The 20,030-nt window shown below is 37.4% G+C and overlaps 3 protein-coding genes across 9 annotated transcripts; 2 read left to right on the forward strand and 1 right to left on the reverse strand.

Moving 5' to 3' along the window:
- The first annotated feature begins 1,097 nt into the window (after positions 1 to 1,097).
- Positions 1,098 to 12,879, forward strand: LOC6647312 (putative uncharacterized protein DDB_G0285119). 2 transcript variants are annotated; one of them, XM_002069826.4, is made up of 4 exons: positions 1,098 to 1,201; positions 9,767 to 9,964; positions 11,108 to 11,703; positions 11,770 to 12,879. In XM_002069826.4, exons 1-4 carry the CDS (start codon positions 1,154 to 1,156, stop codon positions 12,029 to 12,031), a joined length of 1,104 nt encoding a protein of 367 aa, XP_002069862.1. In that variant the 5' UTR covers positions 1,098 to 1,153; the 3' UTR covers positions 12,032 to 12,879. The 2 variants fall into 2 exon arrangements, with proteins under 2 accessions (XP_002069862.1, XP_015032831.1); XM_015177345.3 differs by lacking the exon at positions 1,098 to 1,201 and adding an exon at positions 9,276 to 9,640.
- An 835-nt stretch (positions 12,880 to 13,714) lies between these two features.
- LOC6647311 (TRAF3-interacting protein 1) lies at positions 13,715 to 15,619 on the forward strand. The gene is made up of 3 exons (XM_002069825.3): positions 13,715 to 13,849; positions 13,905 to 14,022; positions 14,079 to 15,619. The coding sequence occupies exons 1-3, from the start codon at positions 13,715 to 13,717 to the stop codon at positions 15,617 to 15,619; spliced, it is 1,794 nt and encodes a 597-aa protein (XP_002069861.1).
- On the reverse strand, positions 15,606 to 19,726 carry LOC6647310 (protein suppressor of hairy wing). 6 transcript variants are annotated; one of them, XM_047013685.1, is made up of 8 exons: positions 19,380 to 19,722; positions 19,145 to 19,282; positions 18,136 to 19,079; positions 17,646 to 18,073; positions 17,451 to 17,583; positions 17,195 to 17,385; positions 17,010 to 17,134; positions 15,606 to 16,939 (listed from the first exon to the last, which is right to left on the reverse strand). In XM_047013685.1, exons 3-8 carry the CDS (start codon positions 19,060 to 19,062, stop codon positions 15,927 to 15,929), a joined length of 2,817 nt encoding a protein of 938 aa, XP_046869641.1. In that variant the 5' UTR covers positions 19,063 to 19,079; positions 19,145 to 19,282; positions 19,380 to 19,722; the 3' UTR covers positions 15,606 to 15,926. The 6 variants fall into 6 exon arrangements, with proteins under 6 accessions (XP_046869641.1, XP_046869643.1, XP_002069860.3 ...); XM_047013687.1 differs by lacking the exon at positions 19,145 to 19,282 and having other exon boundaries at positions 19,661 to 19,726; XM_002069824.4 differs by lacking the exon at positions 19,145 to 19,282 and having other exon boundaries at positions 19,568 to 19,722.
- Between the last annotated feature and the right edge of the window lie 304 nt (positions 19,727 to 20,030).

Genomic DNA, 20,030 nt, shown 5'->3' on the forward strand with positions numbered 1-20,030 from the left:
ATATATAGATCAAGTATATTACAATTCACCTTTATGTTCTAATTATTTTTAAAAAATATAAGTAAATGGTTAATCATTTGTAAAACATCATCAGATTTCTAATTCTAATATAACTATACACGTTTTTCAAACGATCTTTTGTAGAAACAATGTTTCCGAAGAATATTTCAAGTAACACAACAGTTTGGCCTAGTTAAGACCCTTTCTTCGAATGAACTTCTGTTAAAAAGCTAAAAAAAAATGTACTTCATTAAGTTCTTATAAAGAATAACACTTAAAACGTAAGTGTTTTGTTTTTATTGGAACGAAGTTTTTAAAGAAAAGCAATAAGGGCATTAGAAGTATAGAAAAACGATCATTATTATAAAAATATTAATTGAGATAGTAAAAAAGTTTATAAAGTAAAGGGTAAAGCACATTATTCCAGTGGCGGAACCCGGGGAAATCCGTACTAAACTTGGTATAACTATTAAATAGGATAAACTAAAACCTTTCAAGATCTACTAACTAAAAATTAAGTTCTTAGAGCTTAAATTACTCATCACGTCTCTTATATAGATAGTTACAATATCTTTAGGACCCCCAAATAAAGTCAGATAATTTAACTACTTTTTTTCGTTAAAGATAATTTTTTAGAGAATTTCTTACAGTAGTTTTACAATTGTTTTGTTATGGTTTGGTTTGGGGTAAAGCAAACAGCTGAACAAAACTAATATGATCATTTGGTCAAGTGTATAAGTAACAAAATTTCCGAGTGTATCGCAGGCCTTGGCTCAAAAACAAATTACATTTAACTAGCGCAACGAATTTTGATTGCAGCAAACCGACCAAATGACAGAAGGAAAGAAAAATAACAAAATATACAAAAAAAAATACCATCTTATAATCGTGGAAAAATTCAACATCGTGCCGAAAATGAAAACAATTGACTAAATGTTGAAATAAAACCAGAAAAAAAACCCCATCACACATACATAGAAAAAATTTCAAATATCAAAACTTTTTATGATTGTGATAAAAAACAAAAACAAAGAACATATATGAAATTGAATGTAAAGTAGCTTCTTATACTTACTTTGCATATTTTACGTTTTCAGTTGTCAAAAATAAAAACAAAACCCAAACAAAAGACCACAAAAGATCACAGACGGAAATGGATTACATTGTGAAGGCCTACAAAGATTGGAAGCTGCACTCGCAGGTGAGATATATCTATATATGTGCATATGAATCATATCATTAACTGTCTCTGGCCATTGGGCAAGGTTAGGGTTGGGAGTTCTACTATGAAATAAATATTTTGTTTGTCGACAACAAAGTTGCTTTAGATGCGAAAATCTATATATATCGCTATATTCAGAGGAAAAGGAGGTGAATGATCTGAAAAAGATCAGTTATTGTCAGTTATTGAGAAAGAGCATTATGCAAATTATGACAGAGATCGGCATTCTTTTGGGAAGCCAAGCTAAAACCTTTGTCTAGCGCATATGTCATGCCCAATCAAGGGTCGTTCACTTTGATACTATATTTCTTTCATATATACATATCTGATATTTGCCAACATCATGATCGGCAGCAACAACAAGCCAGCACACATACACACACACCGTCAATACTTTCTGCAAAAAATAAAAGGCAATGGTGTGAGAGGGGCAAAAAAGAAACTGAAGCCAAAGTGCTTAACCGCATTTAAGAAACACACAACCAAAAGGCAATAGCAAAAATGAACTTAAGTAAGAAACAAAATAATAAATTATTCTCTTGGAAACACGATCATGTCGAAATAGTCTAGCATTACCCCCCTCTCCTGCCTTCCAACCAAAAAAGAAACACCATTCCCACCTATCATGGTCGTGGCTAGAATTGCATCTTAAGAATGGGGGGGTAAAGTAATAGATTTTTCCTGAATGTGATACAATTGAATAGAGAGACGTTCGGAATATCATTTTCACCAAGCTTGTGAGATTTAAAACCCAAAACGTGGCCATTTAATCATGTTGCCAAACATTAAACAGTTAATAGATTATATAATACTTATAATACAAGTCCTATAAATTGACAGAAATAGATACAAAAACAAGAAAGATGTCTTCGTGAATATTTCAAAAAGTTTTCAAGCCAGAGTCTGCTGAATATCAAGAAGCTATCAAATAATGTGACCAAACATACTTATATCATGTTGCTAAGCCATAATCAGCTGTGTTGCTAAACATGTAGCTAGATGGTTATAATTATTCTTGCCAAATAAAGTAAAATATATCTACATATTTGTCTATGTTGTGTTTATTTTTAACAAATTACTCTTTACCAACAAGTTAAACGATCTAACAAGATGTTGCTAAGCTCTTTAGTTTCTATGTATACGTTGACAGGTCAATAATATTGCTAAACAACAAAACACTTTCAAAAGTTGCTGACTTATTGATTAACCATTGTTTTGGAATGTGTTTAGGAAACGCATAATAATTATTTTAAAAATTATCCTGTCTATATTGAAAATCTATTTATATTAGATATGAACATAAAGCTTAAACACAGCAAAGAAACAAAATTATGTATCAAAAGTCCATATAGCCCGATCTAAATCCTCTAAACTATAGACTCTAGACCCATAAAATATTTATCCTACTACACCCATGATTCGAAATGAATGTTTCTTTGGATATGCCACCCATGCGGGGTGTGTGTGTGTGTGAGTGCATTGGCGATGAGTAAGCTCTAGCAGAGCTTGAAGCGAATCTGGCCAAAAGCAACTATAGCAACATATCAGCCAACAGCAGCCAGCAAAACCAAATAACCAAACAACCAACAACAGACCAGACGCCAGTCATCGTCATCAGAGTCAGTCCAGTAATGCGGCCAGCAACTTATGCATTGCAAATGAGTGAGCTAATGAAACAACAATCAACTGAATAAACTGAACAACAACAACAGCCAACGAAACACTAGCTGCAGCTGCTAATTAGGCCAATGATCATTGCGTATAATGCTAAAAATTCAGCATTTAAGTAGTAACCCAGCCCGGTTCCACATTCCATTGAAGCTAAAAATATCCTTAGGTCTGGCTGCAATCTGAGTTCAATGCACTGCACTCCACACCGAAGATTAAGAAGCCTCTAGCCGGTTTTAAGACCCTCTTTTGGGCCGCCATTTTTATGGCACCTTGGACTCGGACTTGGAGTTTACCATTCAATGGCAACATTAGAGCCAGACCAGAGCAGTCTGAAATGAAGGGCAGTGTTTCAACAACAAACAAACGCAAAAACCATTTCGGAAAGAGGCCAAGCGACCTGCATACTCATATCTTCATGCATTATAAACAAAAAGACAAAAGCCCAAGCAAGCCAACAACACCAAAAATAACCTTAAAAACCTTAAGTTGAAATTTATTGTTAACCCAAAACTAGATAACTTTACCAAACAAGCATAAATTTAGTCTACAAGTTGATAAATTGTACTGCAAATGGAACACTACAAACAAAAGTTGATTAATTCTTGAATTTTAAATATTTAACGAACGTTTTCTGCTCAACCAAGTTGTAGAGTTTATCTATTGAAAGCCTTTTACCACCACTTACCAAGAGCCTAAACCTTTTGAGAATTATAAAGGCAAGTTCTTTCTGATTGCCTAGACTGCCTGAGTCAAATCTTGAAACTTCTTGAACTGCGAATTTCCAATTTCTTTATTGAACGCTTGGGAAAACTCAAAAAACGAAGACATCTATTTAAAGCAGAAAACTTTCCTCTGAAGATGCCGCAAAATCTTTCAACAGACCACACAGACAATTAAGCTGCGAAATATTATGCATAAGTGTGAATTACCCATAAGAAATAAAGGTGGTTTCTCTCTGGAAATCTCAATGAGTCAGAGGATTGGACAACATTCGAAGCGAAATGCGAAACTTGAAAGAAACCAAATAACAGAGTCAATTTGGGGTTAATTATCAATCAATTATTCTTACTTCCTGTTGCAGTTCTACCACAAAAAAGAGAGACTGGTATTTCTTTTGGATTTCGATTTGAAAATCGTTTCTTGTTAAACTATCTATAGAACATTGGATGATGATGATGTTTTTGTGTTGGCAAACCGGTTGAGAATTGCTGACAACTTTGTACTAGTTCCTACCGGTTACATTCAAATCGAAATACAAAATAGGAAAAAATATAGATAATTCAGCATTTACTATGCCTTTCAATATAATCTCAATCTAGCCTTGACTCTTGCATACGTATTATCTACACAAATCTATATATGTATGAGTGGTTCACCCGATTATTGTATGCCGTAAAGTGTTTTCTTTCATTTCCAGCGTCAATTCTTTATGAGGAATTCGACTTTGTTTCAGTCGTAAGAGACGCCTTTGTCTGCTCTCTTACCATATATGCAATTAATCATATTTTAACCCCGCCTTACTTACTATACCTACACATAAATGTAGGTATATATATTCAGAGTACTATATATATTGATCATAAACAAACTTTGTGCTCCAACACCTGCCACCTTTCCCCGTACACAATCTTATCTACAAAAGGAAAAAAATAATAATACTAGTATATACTATGTCCACCAAAAAAAAAACATTTAATGATTGTAAAAAAAAAAAAACAAACAAAAAAAGTAGAAATGAAAGAATAATACTTACACACTAATAAATATAGAATTTAATAGTTGATTAAATCAAACAGAAAACCCACTCGATGGCTCCAATGACAAGAATATTTCTCTATATACATATATATTTGTTGGTTCAATCAATCACTCACTCAAGTACAGAATCGTTAAGAACATAAGGTAGTTAATATATGACTCTTATAAAGATTGATATATGTATACTATATATCCGCCTCTTGGCTATATATATATAATTCTCATAGCTGAAAATTCAATTAACTTGCTGAAAGTTTTGCCAAATGGAAATTTCCTATATACACGATCGTCACACTCATAAGAAAAAAAAAACAAAAGAAACCACAAAAAAATCAAGTAAAAACTTTTAACGACTTTTAGTTACTCTTTAAGAATAACTCTGCCACAATCTAAGTGGCCTAAAGATTTAGGCCTTGCTCAGAAAGAGATAGCCAAGAGGCGTTTACTTTTAAGCAGCCCAAAAGAAGTTAGTTAAATGTCTTTAAAGCTTTTTTAAGAACCCTTCCAGCCCATAGAGTAGATAGGGCCATCAATACGGCATTCCGTTCAAAATTTCATTTTCCATGTCATTCAGAGTCACGTTGAATAATTTTGAATATTTAATTTATTGAAATCTTTTCTCTGCCCCACCGACTGATTCCTTTTGACTTAGATAGAGTTATTTGGTTTTAATGAGCTTTCACAAGTGTCGTAATGATAAGTTTAGTGTCCGAATATAATTAAATTTGTTTTTACTAAACGTTATTAGCTGATAGTGATTGATTATGCCTCTGTTATGCAAGCAAATGACACCAAAATGTTCATAAATTAGTAAAATTATAAAATCTCATCTTTTTAATTTTCCAAATTCTGTGCAACGACATGGAAGTCTCTATTAGGTCGGCTCGTCTAATTTCTATATATATCGAGCGTAAAATATAATCAACTGCCCTTCAATTGGACACACACAACTGCTAAACAGCTCGACTAATAACTAAAACAGTATGTAAGTGCACAACTTAAGGTCTACAATGATAATAGTTGCAGTTACAACAGGAGGCGAACAAAAACAAAAAAAAAAACCCCGTCAATTTAATTTATCAAAATATATACACAAAAATAAACTTAAATGACAAGACACTCAAGACTTGAGCACTTGACTTATGGGTTAGGTAGGCTTACAAATTCTCAACTAGTATTCCCAGAGTGTTATACAAGACCAAAAAAAAAAGGTCTGGACATACGAGTAGTGTACCGAACGACAAGTTAAGCTTGACGCATTAATGATAGATAATTGTCATTTCCATACAAAACTTTGTTACGCAGAACATTTCGAATCAACAAAATAGAATAAGAATTTATAGTTACTTATAAATTTGTCATTAACTAAACAAGTGATTTAACTTATTGATAAGACTTACATGACAAGGTCACTCCTTGAGGTTAGAAGTTCTACAAAGTTCTAAAATCTATAAGAAAACATTGTTAAAACCTTATCTAAACTTATGACTACGTGAAATTGGTAAATTCGGAGATGATTTATCGTAATGAAGACTCTTTCATAGTTGTTTATCTTCTTGCAACCTGATATCGATTCTTGGAAACGTGCTTCAATGTCTCATTCATGAGGTCTCTTGATAGCTTGAATGAAATTATTTCTTTATGTTTTTTAACTTTTAATAAAGAAATTTAATTCCTAATGTGAAATCAGGGAAATTAACTACTAAAAGTAAACAGAAGCTTGTCAAAAGTAGATTCTTTGAGATCTGTTGCATATTTTGGGGGGGCGAATTTCATATATTTTCGTTAACAACGGAACTTTAAGTTCCAAAAATGTTTGAAACGGAACACTTTGAATTTCATGATATATTCATAAAAATATAATAAAAATTTCAACATTTTACCTTCAACGACATCCAAAAAAGCTTTAACTTCCAGTCTCCGTGTACCACCAATATAAAGTATGATTTCATTTTTTTCCAAGTCGATAAATTGCTCATAAAAGTCATTAGAACACTAAAGAAGCAAAAATAAAGCTAAAGTCTACTTTATACCAAAATTTTTGGTCATCCAGTTGAGTTTTATATTTCCTTTATTCAAGAGATAATACGAATTGTAAAGTTTAATGTTTACGGGATAATGATTTAATACATTTATCATGTTTTAGTTTTACTCTTCTATGATTTTATGGCTTGGAGAGAATTTGAAGCAGTTCTGAGGTTAACTCGCTGGAATTTTGAATCTTGTTTCTTGTTCTTAGGCCATTCCCAACCCGATCATTATGAAAGTAATTAAAGAATCAAATTGTGTGTATATCTGCGACTCTGTCAACCATTTTTAGGCTCTACCAATCACAATTCATTTTGAATATTCATAATGTAGTATATTTTATCTTCCAACTATAGATAGATACAAATACTGTTTGTAAGTTGGCACCATTTTGAATTTGGTTTTCTGTTTTGAAATTTGCTTTGGTTTTTGGGGCTTGCTTGCGTTTCGTTTATCAATTTGCAATTTCCTTTTTTGTTCATTTTAATTAATACATACGTATATATTAGTAAGTAGATAGATAGTGGCACATTGGCGGCATTACTTAAATTCAACCTTCGTTTTGAAGCGATTCCATAAATTTTGGTTAATTGAAATCGATATTGATATTGAATTTATGGAATGCCTTAAGCTTTTGGTGTGTGTATGTGTGTGTGTGTCTGTGTGGTGACCTCTCCCCCAAAAAGAGTTAATGGGGTTTGGCCTTCAATTGGTAATATAATCGTATGTAAAGTTCTTGGTTGTGGAAAATGTTGCCAAGCCAAATCAGATAGACAGATTTGTATCAGGTGACTCAGCAGAGAAGCATAACTGATACGTATAATTATTTAGCGTCTTTATGTCTCAACTTGATCTAGGTTTATTTTGTCAAAAATAAATAAATATATATTGTGTTATGGCTGTTGCTTGATTTGCTTTGATTAACATGACCATTAACACAATTACAGAAGAAATAACAAAAAACAAAAGTCCCCCGCACTACATACAAACATGTGAACACTGAGCGATCGCTCGTGTTGTGATCATTAATCAGCTGGTTTTTGTTTATTGTGCCTGGAATTGACAATTTGAAGAGCTTTCTCTATGGAACATACAAGGGCCACATGCCATTTCTAAAGGCACTAGGCCGAGGATTGTTGGGGCCATTTCCGTGAAACCCACACGACACAAGGAATGTCTTCTTCTTTACGGCCTTTGTAGGGGTCACCATCTCATATTGTTTGTCTATAATCATTGTATATATTCGAAAAGAATGCCAATTTTCTTCTTTTTGCTGCTGTTTGGTATATAACTATTCATGAATCCGGACCTGGTAGCAGACATGTGATAAATATATGAGAGAATAATAAATTAAGAATTCCCCTGCGCCGATTCCCACCCTTAATAGAAAAGAGTTGCATGGCAAAAATTAAAACAAAAACAAAACCAAGAGACAACTAAACTCGTGACTGGTTTGTGCAATTGTTTAAATAGACAGACTTATATGCATGTCATTGACCGACACCGTTAGACCAGCTATTAGAGCTGTGAGAAATAGTCAGAGCTCATAACCAAGTACTTGGAAACAAGCTCAGCCCAGTTCTGGCCAGCCCAGCCCCTGTCAGATAATTGGCAAACATAAAGTCGTCTATCAGTGGAATTTATCTCTCAAATGGTTAGCTGAAACATAAATCCACCTGCAGAAGTGTCATAATTCCTATTTGTTGTTGACCTTAACTGTGCCCCGTTGGCTGACCAAATGCAAATTGTTTGACAGAAGGAAGTAATTGTGTACAAGTTTTAGCTGGCCAAGTGTAATAATATTACAAGCCCGCCATCCAATCCATAGGGGAGAGTGAGCGAGATATCATTAATAAATAAATAAAGTCACATGTTAATTAACAATCACCGGCAACAGCAGCAGCACGTCGTCCATTAATTTCCATAATATTTGCAACAGGCGGAGACAGAGGCAGCTGTAGCCTTTATTTGTTTAGTCTTTGTTTGTAGGTACGACCTGCTTTACTCAAACAGGTTGGAGTTAAATAAAAACAAAACGGAAAATACAATACATTTACAAATGTATATATATGTATATATTTTTTAAATATCCATACCTCTAAACAACGGCTCGCTAACGTGTGTTGGTCGATCACGTGAACAAATTATTCAGCCGTCGTTTAAAAACAAAATAAACGAGCGAAAATTATAATAAAAAAGTAAAATAAAAAACAAGCTATGTAATTAACTGACTTCGAAATGTGCGCCCAGACATAATCAGACATCTAACAGTGTGGCAACTCCAAATAGTGATGAGTTTGCTTGTCAGTGATTGATGGCTTCTAGAGATGTGCAACATCAAGTTGCTCAGCTGCTGCATTTTATATATATTCATTTATTTTTTTTTTGTGTTTATTTTACAAACTACATTATTTGAAATGAAACTACTATAGAGCTTAGCTAAAATGCTTAAAGGATAAGTTTTACAAACTATCTTTTAGTTAGGGTTTCAACAATTTTGTAACTATCGGTATTTAAGCCAGCGCTCTCATTCTGTTAATTAGCAGAGTCAAATTGGCTAACATCTACGACAGTGACATGTTATCGATAAAATAAATAAGTTTTTAGTAAACAAGCCAAATAAAATCAAAACGTTCAAAAACTCTTGCAAATTACCCGATGTGGGAGCAACAAAGACCACACATGTAATGTGCATTTGAGAGAGGGAGGCAAACGGCGCAGTTAACGTTTAGTTAGAGGCATAAAGAGCAGCACAAAATACACGAATTTTACTTTTAGCAAAGTGAAAGGCACTGGCACTGGCGCTGGCGCTACTGCTGTTGTTGCGTTTAATATATTTATTTATTGGTATTGGTTTTTTCTCTTGTGGTTTTGTGTTTGCTTATTGTTCGACTAGGTAACTGTTACTGCTTGACACCGTTTTGGGGCCAAGTATTGCAAAGCGTCTAGAAGGGCGCTGTGGTAAGTGTTTTAGGCTGTCAGATTCTCCCCCATCACCCACCCCCTTCAGCTGAGACAGCTGTGACATCACAACCTGCTACATATCTACATATATACAAATATAACTTATATATCTCCAATTTGCAGTTTCAAGAGATCGTGCCTGATATGGATGATAGTGAATTCATGTTTAACGAAAAGCAATCGATACGCGACTCATCGCGCACCCTGAAGAAATATGGAAGTACCTGCTGTCATAATATGAGAAATAACGAGACCCTAATAAGGCATATGGTGGACAAATCCGATACACTACAGGGCATTGCACTCAAATACGGTTGCACGGTAAGTTCATAAGTTATTCAAATTGATGTGTGGACTACATTAACAATTCGATATTTATTCCACCCTCTCTCATATTGGAGCAGACTAGAAACATTCAAAGAATTTCAAATTTCAATCGATTTAATAATCGCCACCCAGTCTACTGGGGCAGTCTTCACACATCCACCATCCAGACCCACTCTCCCAACCGACAGTCATTCAGTTAGCCAGTAAATTATGGTTCCACCTTCAGTTAGCTGCCACGACACGCCATGTGGATGTGATAAGTCGTTCCGTCTGTTTAGTGACTAAAATAAATATCAAAAGATAACAATTACATTTTTAGACACCATCTAATATGTACTGTTCCATCTCCCTCTCCATCTGCACCTCTGTCTTCATATGTATTCAGTTCAATCTTTGCTTTTTCGTATGCTTATCTGCCATGGCTGCAGGTAAATGTTTCTCATTTCGACTCTTGACAGATTACTGCATATAATTTATGTCCACAGCAAGCAAACTGATCTTGTTTGCCCAGTTAGCACTGGTTCAATATTGATTTAAATTTCAAGTTTTTGGAAGAAAGAATAGTTGAGAGATTCCCAAGAAGTAGATAAGCTAATGTGTGCTAAGTGTGTATGGACTAAATTCTAAATAATGCTCAACAACAATATGTAATTTGTTGATAGATAATATCTATGATAAGCTAGAATTTCATTCTCTTTGAATCTAATGGCATTAAAAATTTGATGATATATATTTTTTTAATTAATCACTACAATTTGGTAAGATGATTCCCATAAAATCTCAAAACAATTGAAACTCAAGTATCTATTATTTTTAGAATTTATCATATAATTGTAAAATAAACATTAATCAGACATAATTAAAACAACTCTAGTTGCCTTTTTTTTTAAAGATTTCATCGAAATGATTAATAAGTTTACAATTAATTACTGAATTAGATATTTGAACAACTGTTTGCTCATCCATCATTCAATTGGTTTGTCAATCAATTGTCCATTTAATGCCAATGACAAATAATTGTACAATGACACAGAATAATGTACTTCGTGCATTGATTGTACTCGTAGTGATTGATATATATTGTATTAATCTGTTCACTTATATGTTTGCCTTTTCCTTTTGGGGCGTACCTTGCAGACGGAACAACTACGACGGGCCAATCGTCTCTTTGCCTCGGACAGCTTATTTTTACGTCAATTCTTGCTGGTGCCGGTAGAGAAGAACTCACCCTATTATCCACAGGTGGGCAGTGACACAGTTGCCACGCTGGTCGATGCTCTGGCCACACCACCCGGTACACCCGATGCGAATGTGGAAAGGGAGCAACATCAGAATAATGCAAACACATTAAGTCAAACAAATAGCGGCAGTAGCAGCAGTTGCAATATGAGTAGCTCCACATCAAGTATGCGTTCTGGTTCGTTGCCTCAGAATAGTATGCCACCACCACCATCGCCAGCACCACAAGAGCAGCAGCAGCAGCCACAACTACACCAACAGCAACCACCACAACGTCCATATTCCATTGCTGGTGAATTGCTGGTACAATCCAATGATGAGGATCCCGCATTGATGCATAATCATAATGCGTGCAGCAGCAAGCAAAGCAAATCACTTGATTCGGTTGCCGCCATGACGCCCGAGGAGGAGAATCGCAAGTGTATGAATGATTTTCTAAATAAAATAGATAATACCATATCGGAGTCAAGAAAATATGTGGAACGTTCAAAGGAGTAAGTGTTATCCTAATTGGTATTTCCTATTCAACTAAATTTAATCTCATTCTCTCTCTATTGCAGTATGGTGAGCAGTCAAAGTGATGCGGATATTTGCATAAGCATCAACACAGATGTCTTTCCACAACGCCGCAATAATCACCTGAATAACTCTTATAAGAACAACAACAATAATAATAATCGTCCGCCGCATCATCAGCGTCACAGTTCAACGGGCAGCGGTAACTCGGATACGGCGCAATTGCTAAATACGACACAAACCCGTCGCGTCCAGAACTCATTGAAGCGTCTGGAGAAGCAGCAAGATGATTTCTTTGAATTGTAGCAGCAGCAACCATTAAATCTAGTTTAATAACACACTGAGCGAGAGCCAAGTAGAAAGCGAGAGAGAGAGATAGAGAGAGAGAGTTAATTTTAACAAATTGTTTTTAATTATTTGTGTGTGTGTCTGTGCGTATGAATGCTCTATATGATAAACTTACTTTATCCCTAACTTTGTATGTTGTATGCATGATAAACAACTATATATACACATATATATATATATATACGTTTCACTATAATTGTAAGCGCTGCGCTATACCTAAATCACAGAAACCTGTACACTCTACGATGACAAGGCAGCCTCTGTCAAATGTTTTGATCTTATTCCACAAGCCCCTCTTGTAATTGCCGCCAAATTGCTTGCAAAGTTTATTCCCAATCCCAAACCATTTCCCCCCTACTAGCCCCTATTATAATTACTATTTTTTCTACATATGCCCTACATTAGATTTAATTGCAATTTGTTTATAATTTAGTTTCGAGATTTATTAATGTTAATGCAAATTTTTTATATGCTCATTTCCTGCTCGACTATTTAAGCGGAATGAAAAGTAAATGTTAAAGAAAATTTTGGCAGCTGATTATGTAATTTGTAATTTATTTGTTAGATTTTGAAAAGTATTAAAATTTCAATTGAATATACATAAATATCCATCACATTTTGTGCGATCAAACAAAGATCCCTCCCTCCCATCACTCCAATTGATCTTAAATCTAATACATATTTATATCGAGCCTTAAAAAAGAAAAGACCTCCTGATTCAAATGATATGCAACATAAAACTGAGAGTGAAAAACTATATGTAAATATTTTATAATAATAAAGCGAAAATGTGTTGATCATTAAAATTGTATGATTTTTGGAATTCTTTTAAAGAAGTCATAATAGTGAAATTAATTTTTTAAAAGTTGGTTTAATTTTGTTAAACTTTGAATTGGTTTAATAGTTAATAGGACTAAGCACAATACGATGTAAGATGTCTTGTCTTTTTGGTTAGAAATTTGATAACTCTAAAGCCTTGATTTGAATTTATGGAATGAAAGTCCAACCTGAACACAGTTATATCTAATGCACATATGTACATATATGGTATTAGTTGGTCTTAGACTAATTATTTCAGACTTCAGACGTTTCTTTCTTATTTTTTAAAATACCTTGAGTTTTTTTTAAAGGATCATCTACAAAGGGTTTATTTATTTATACTGTGATTGGGCAGTGATTGTAAATTAAAGCCAATCTTCTTACTAGCTATAGCTACTAGGCCTTAAGCTAAACAAAGGGTAAAATTTGTTTATATCAAAAAAGTTAATACTTCCACGAGTAACGTTTGAGGGGGAAATATACAACACTTTAATCCCCCGTACATCCGCCACTGACCAAGTGTCATATATGTATGGCAGACATACAAAAAGCAGGGGTGTACTGAGAATCACATTTCGAGGGGTAACCAATACCTTTACTTTAAAGTTAAAAATCTAGCATGAGGCAGCTGCCCGCCTGAATTATGGATAATCCATCGATCTGTCCGTGGAATCGTTATTGAAATACGAGAATTTCCGATGACGCCTGCGCAGCGAATTCTCGTAAAGAATGCGTTGCCAGGACAACTTTTTGGTGGACGTGGACAACAAACAAAACAAGCAAAACTAAGAGAAAAACAAGCAAAAGAAAACTTTATAGAAAATGTCTGGCCAAGATTTGGATGCAATTATTCAGGTTACCCAACAATCGTTGGGTAAATATATAAAGAAGCCGCCATTAACGGAAAAGTTGTTAAAAAAGCCACCGTTTCGTTTCCTGATGGACGTCTTTAATGCGGTAAGTGTAGGCAGCTCCGCCTCCCCCCTAGTTAAGTTGCCTCTTTTGGTTGCAGTTCATCAAGCAAACCGGCTGCCTGGATGGTCTATACACAGCGGATGAGCAGCTTTTCGAGAATATTGGTGATCGTGAGGACAAGATACGTTTTCTCCAAAAGATGATTGATGCCATAAGTGAGTTGACCTCTAGAGGTTCCAGAAGTGTGTACTAATTTGCTCTTAACCCGCAGAGCTAACCACAAAGAAGGAGCTAAAAGTGAAAACATCGAAAATTGTTGCTGGTCATGAGCCCGAACTGACCAATGAGCTGCTTCAGGCCATGGCTAGTGTGGCGGAGCAGCATCTAGAATGGCAGACTGCTGTCCAACAGGTGGTGGCATCCTTTGGGGGCAATAAGGAAAAGGAAAACAAGTCCAAGCCGAAGGAAACTAAAACTACAACTAAGAATATTTCACCCAATAGCAAACAGGAAGACGAAACCAAGAAGCGAAAGGAGAAACGCATGTCGCCACAAGAACAAAAGTTACGCAAGGCCACGGAGTTGGCCTCTCGGGTCACGCCCACTGAGAAGGAAAAGGCTGCCCAGCGTAAAGCTAAAGTAAGTAAACAGAAAACTCCGTCGCCGGACAAACCCGTGGCCAAGAGCAAGCAGAAACAACTTTCCACGGAAAGCGAAACCAAGACCCCATCGCCGGCTCCAGCACCAGCTGCTCCCCAATCGGTTGCCGCAGTTCCAGCAGAGCCTCCCACTCCTAAGAAGGAGCCTCAACCAGAGCCAATGCCTACAAAAGAGACTCTATCGCCACCTCCAGCTGTTGAGCCAGAGAGTCGCAAATCCTCAGCCCAGCGCCGTAGTTCGTCATCCTCCAGTAAGAGCAGACGTTCTAGTGCCAGTCAGAAGCAGCCCGAGGCAGTTGCCACGCCTGAGCCAGTCCATGTGCCCATTTCAATGGCTGATACCAACAATAACAACAGCCACAGCAACGCTGAGGTTAAGCGTGAAGGAACCTTCACCAGAGAGAACTCTAATGACACGAATCCACCACGTCCTCGCACCTCGCTGCGTCCACCAAGTGCAAGACCAGCCTCGGCACGACCCGGAGCTCCCAGACGGCGCAATGTCGAGATTGTTTTGCAGCCCAATGATCAGGTGAAAATGTCGGGAATTAATGTTAAACTGGAAACTTTTGGCGATTTAGATGATGATGGCGAGAATCTGGTGATTATTGAAGATGCTCACGCGCATGACATTGAAACTGGAGGCGATGGAGCAGGAGGACAAGGAGGAGAGATGGAAACCGGACAACCAAATGGTGAATTGGATGCTCATGGTCGTTTGGTCCAGCAGATATTGGAAACCCAAAAGGAGCTAGTCCAACAATCACCCGATTCAAATGATCAGCGACAGCAGCAGCAGCAAATAACCCATCAAGGAGCACGCCAAAGCTCCGCACGTCAGGTGAACGATCTGCGCGATGTCATACAGAGCCTAACCAAATCGGTTAATCCATTGGGCAAACTAATGGACTTTATACCAGAGGATATTGATGCAATGCAGCTAGAGCTGACCATGTGGCGTGACACCTACACACAATCGGCGATGGACTTGAAACGTGAAAGGAATCTCACAGCCTCCGCCACAGAGCCGATGAAGCAGCAATTGGTGCAAATTGAAGCGAGCATTTTGGAGTATCAGGAACTTGTGGACGAGAGTCGTCACAAGATTCTGCTCAATAACGAACGTATACACAAGATGCTTATGGAACAGTAAGAGTGTTTTTTATTTTTGTTGCATCTTTAATAGGTTTATTAAAAATATTAACTATATACTTATGTGTATATATATATCTCTCTTGATGATTACAAAATTTATACAATCTATTTAAATATTATTTTAAAAACTTTCGCATTTGACCCTTCAGATTTTGCAAATAGGTGGAACAATTTTCATAAAAAACGTATTTTTAAGGTCACTTAGTGTTCAAACCAAAACCACAAAAATGCTTGAAATAATTAAACCAGTTGGGGGTTAGGATACGAATGGATCTAAAAGTGATCCAATTCGTTTAAAATGGTCCTTAAATCCTAACTTTCACGACGGCCTCAGACTTTTTGATTGACTTCTTAACGCCATCATCTACATCATTCTCAGTGTCCTCATCATTGATGATATCCTCGTCGTCATCAATGTCATCGTTATCATCATGATCCTTGTCTTTGCTGTCGCTATCATCCTGATCCTCGTCACCCAGAACGTATTCAATAACGTCGTCAATGGGAAAATTGTTGAGCAAGGACTTTATGGAATCATTGTGAATGACTACAGTGAAGAGAAGTTTGCAGTATTCACGCATACGTGAGCCATATTCCATTTCTGCATAGTTGTCGCCACCCTTGGTCAAGTCGTGTCCACAATTCTCGATGACCTTGCAAAGCACCGTCTCCTCCGAGGTGTTGGGCCAGCCGTATTTCTTTAATATCGGTGGATCCACTAGCATATCAATCAGTTTGGCCACATTCTCCTTTAGCTTGACATCCTCTTCGGTTAGCACTTCGCCGGTAAAGTCCTCTTCATCGACCTTATCAGCAATGGCCTCAGCCAGACTGGCAGCCAAGGATTTACGTTGTTCCTTCTTAACGACAGGCGAAACCTGGGATGATTTCTTCTTTGATTCTGCTTTGGGTTTCCTGCCCGCTGGTTCCTCTCCACCTTCAATTTCGCCTTCCAGTGGCAGTATGGTGTAAGTCTCATTCTCGAGCACAATTGTTTGAGCGGTGCCATCGCCCTCATCCAAGAGGAATTCACGCACCACAACACCATTGCCTTCGAGCGAATCGGTTGCAGGATTAAGGTCTATACCCACTGACGATTCCTCGTCTGCTGCATCCACCAGTTCAGTAGACTTGTCGTCTTTCTTCTTTTGCTTCGCGGCCGGTGGATCTACGCCAAAGATGTCGTCCGGATCACATTCGTGCACGGTGCGTATGTGCTTACGCAGGGTATCGGTGCTATCGAAATTCTTGTCACAAATGGCGCAATCGGTGCGTCCAGTGATTTTGGTGCTACTGCGCTTGGCGCGTTGAGGCTTAGCTATGGGTGCAAATGAAATAAAATGGAGTGAGTTTGATGCAGATTATCTAATCTCTCTGATGACTCTTACGTGTATGATCGCCAGCGTCCATGTGCTCTTTGAGCAAATCAGCAGTACGAAAGTTTCGCTTACATTCGGAGCAAGTGAACGAGGCTCGTTTCTGTCGTGAATGATCCTTGACGTGGCGTTCCAATCTAAATATAAAAACCATTGAGTACCGATAAGCTGAGAGTTTTTAATCCTGTAAAACTTACTGCTTCTCGGTTTTAAATTTCTCATCGCACAAATCACAGGCATACGGACGCAAATGAACCTTGGAATGGGTGCGCAATTGTGTGGCCTGAATGAAGCTTTTACCGCACTCGTTGCACTTGTGTGGACGTTCGCCAGTGTGCCGTTTCATGTGACGATTAAGGACTTCCTTTACAGCAAAGGATTGATTACACTAAACAAAATGTAAGTTAAATTAATAATTAGGTAGAAGCCAGTTGGAGCAAAGGGCACACTTACCACTGTGCAGCTGTAGGGCTTTTCGCCAGTGTGATAGCGTCGATGCTTCTTCAGGGCCACCAAAGCAGAGAACTTCTTATCGCACAAATCACAATCGAAGGGTTTCTCGCCCGTATGTGTACGTATATGAATGCTGCGGGGATAGATTAAGTAAATTGAGTTTTCTTCCAACTGCCCACTAGAATTGAAACTCACTTGAGTGTGGATAAGCTGTAGAAGCAATTCTTGCACACATGACACATGTACTCCGGCTTCTTAACCACTTGAGTGCCCAGATGCAGCTTCAGATGGGAGCGTAAATTGTCTAGGCGGTAGAATACACGATCACACACCTTACAGCTCATGGTGTCCGTCTCGTTGGCCGAGCATGATGAGTATTTCTGATGTCGCTTTAGATGATAGGACCTTGTGAAATCCTTGCCACAGATCTTGCAAGCATAGGGCTTGCCGCGATTCTTGTGCTGCTCCTCGTGCAGCGTCAGAAGAGGTCCGCTGCGTAAATTTGCATTGCAAATGGAACAGGGAAACGTATTGAACTCAGAGTGAGTGATGAATATGTGCCGCTCATAGCTGGTCTGTGTCTTAAAAGACTTTGGGCAATCCGGGCAATTGATATGACCCAGCTGACGGAAGAGAATATACATTAGTAACTACATAAAAGGATTCCATTATTGTATATACATACATGGAAAGTGTCGTAGCTTTCGTTGCAACAGAAACATATATCTTTCTTCTCCATGACCACCGCATCCTTTTCGATCTTCTCAATGTTCTTTAACATATCCGCCTTGCGAAGATGATAGCCACTGTCATAGCGACAGAATTCCAAATGTTTTTTCAGACTCTTCACGCGACGGAATGTCTTGTAGCATTTGCCGCAGACATGCTCCACAATTTCCTTGATGCTATTCTGATTGCCCGATGTATTGTGGCCACCAGTGACCACTCGACTCTCATCGCCTTCCTCGTCATCGTCATCCTCATCGTCATCGTCTTTGTCTTCGTCGCGGGATACCACAATTTTTGTGCCATTATTACGTGCCACCGCCTCCTGGTCATCACCCTCCTCATCCTCGTCGACGTCGGCCAGAATAAAGGCAATGGCTCCATCATCGTCATCATCATCTTCGTCATCGTTCTGGACGACAACTTTGGCTGTGACGTCCGGCGGAGCTTTACTGTTTTCATTTTTAACCGATTCGAGTACATAGTGATCCATTTTCTTTTTCTTGCTGGGATTGGCCTTAATCTTTACCGTTTCCATGACTGGTGAGGCGAATCGCTTATCGTTAAGAATCTTTACAGCCGCTGGTGCCGGCACAGTGGGACTAATTGTCTTTTTGCTGCCTCCGCTTGTGCGTTTCTCTGCTCTAACGGGTGTGTTTGTATCATCGTTGAGTATTTTAATGACTGCACCTCCTCCTGCTGCTGCAGAACGCTTTTCCGGCTTTCCACTTGACGCAGTTTTGGTCGATCCTGTTACATCGTTCAGCAATTTCATACGTGTAGACGGGCGTTTATTGTCCTTGGTCGGCGATCTAACTTCATCGAGATCCACGATTTTCACTACAGTCTCTTTCTCCCATTTTTGACCCTCCTTGGAGGTATTCATCTTGACTCCTCGTCCAACTGAAAAGGATAAGGAATTTGGGATTAGTCTACTTTTAGGCACGTGATTGATTTACAATTTTTACTTTGCCAGCGTCATCAACGCCTAGAAGCAGCAATGGCGGTCGCCGACGATCGTTTGCCAAGTGTGCGAGCGAGATCACTTTATATGCAACAAGTGTGTTCTCGCTTTGGCTGATTGTATGCTGGCTGGCTGCTCTACTCTGTTGCAGAGTCGTTGTTGTATACCCCCAAAGAAATTATAATTATAATTTAGGGTTGAAAATAATTCTAGATCGAAAATTTAAATTTGTTGCATACTTTTTAATATTGAGTTATCTATGAATTTCTGTTGCCTGGACATCAACTAACCGCAAGACAAAATTGAACTTTACGCACTTCTTCAGAACTGAATACAAATTGCAATGGAATGTGTCAGAGTCGTTGTTGCCGTCAAAGGTGAAAAAGAAAGTGCGTGCCGATAGGTAGATAAGTACATTTCTTCTTACACTGCCTTCTTAGTTGTATCCAGTCCGCCGCTGACCAATTTCGGAATTCGTTTTGTTTTTTCTCTTCACCAAGCGGAATATAATAATTTTTACCTAATTTTATGCTTTAAAATTCCAACACGACAAACGCTGTGTATGACAATGTACAGGTTACTGAGTTATCGTTATCGGTGACACAACTGACTTCGAACTGGTTCCAGCTCACTAAGTGATTCCTGAAAATAAATTATATCTCCAATTAATTAGTGGTAAATATTATAAATATTTTATATAGAGTACAATTTGTATAGCATACAAATTCATATAGTAAATGATTCAAAGACAGATCATAATGATATTAATTTATGTGTAATTTTTACCGCTAGCAAGAAGTACTTTCGAATATGTCACATATGAAAACAAATATTGGTTTCTCATTAAAATTTTTGAATTGACTTGTAATGATTTGTATAAAATTAACACT

Source organism: Drosophila willistoni, chromosome 3R (genome assembly GCF_018902025.1).
Source record: "Drosophila willistoni isolate 14030-0811.24 chromosome 3R, UCI_dwil_1.1, whole genome shotgun sequence".
Lineage (NCBI taxonomy): Eukaryota > Metazoa > Arthropoda > Insecta > Diptera > Drosophilidae > Drosophila > Drosophila willistoni.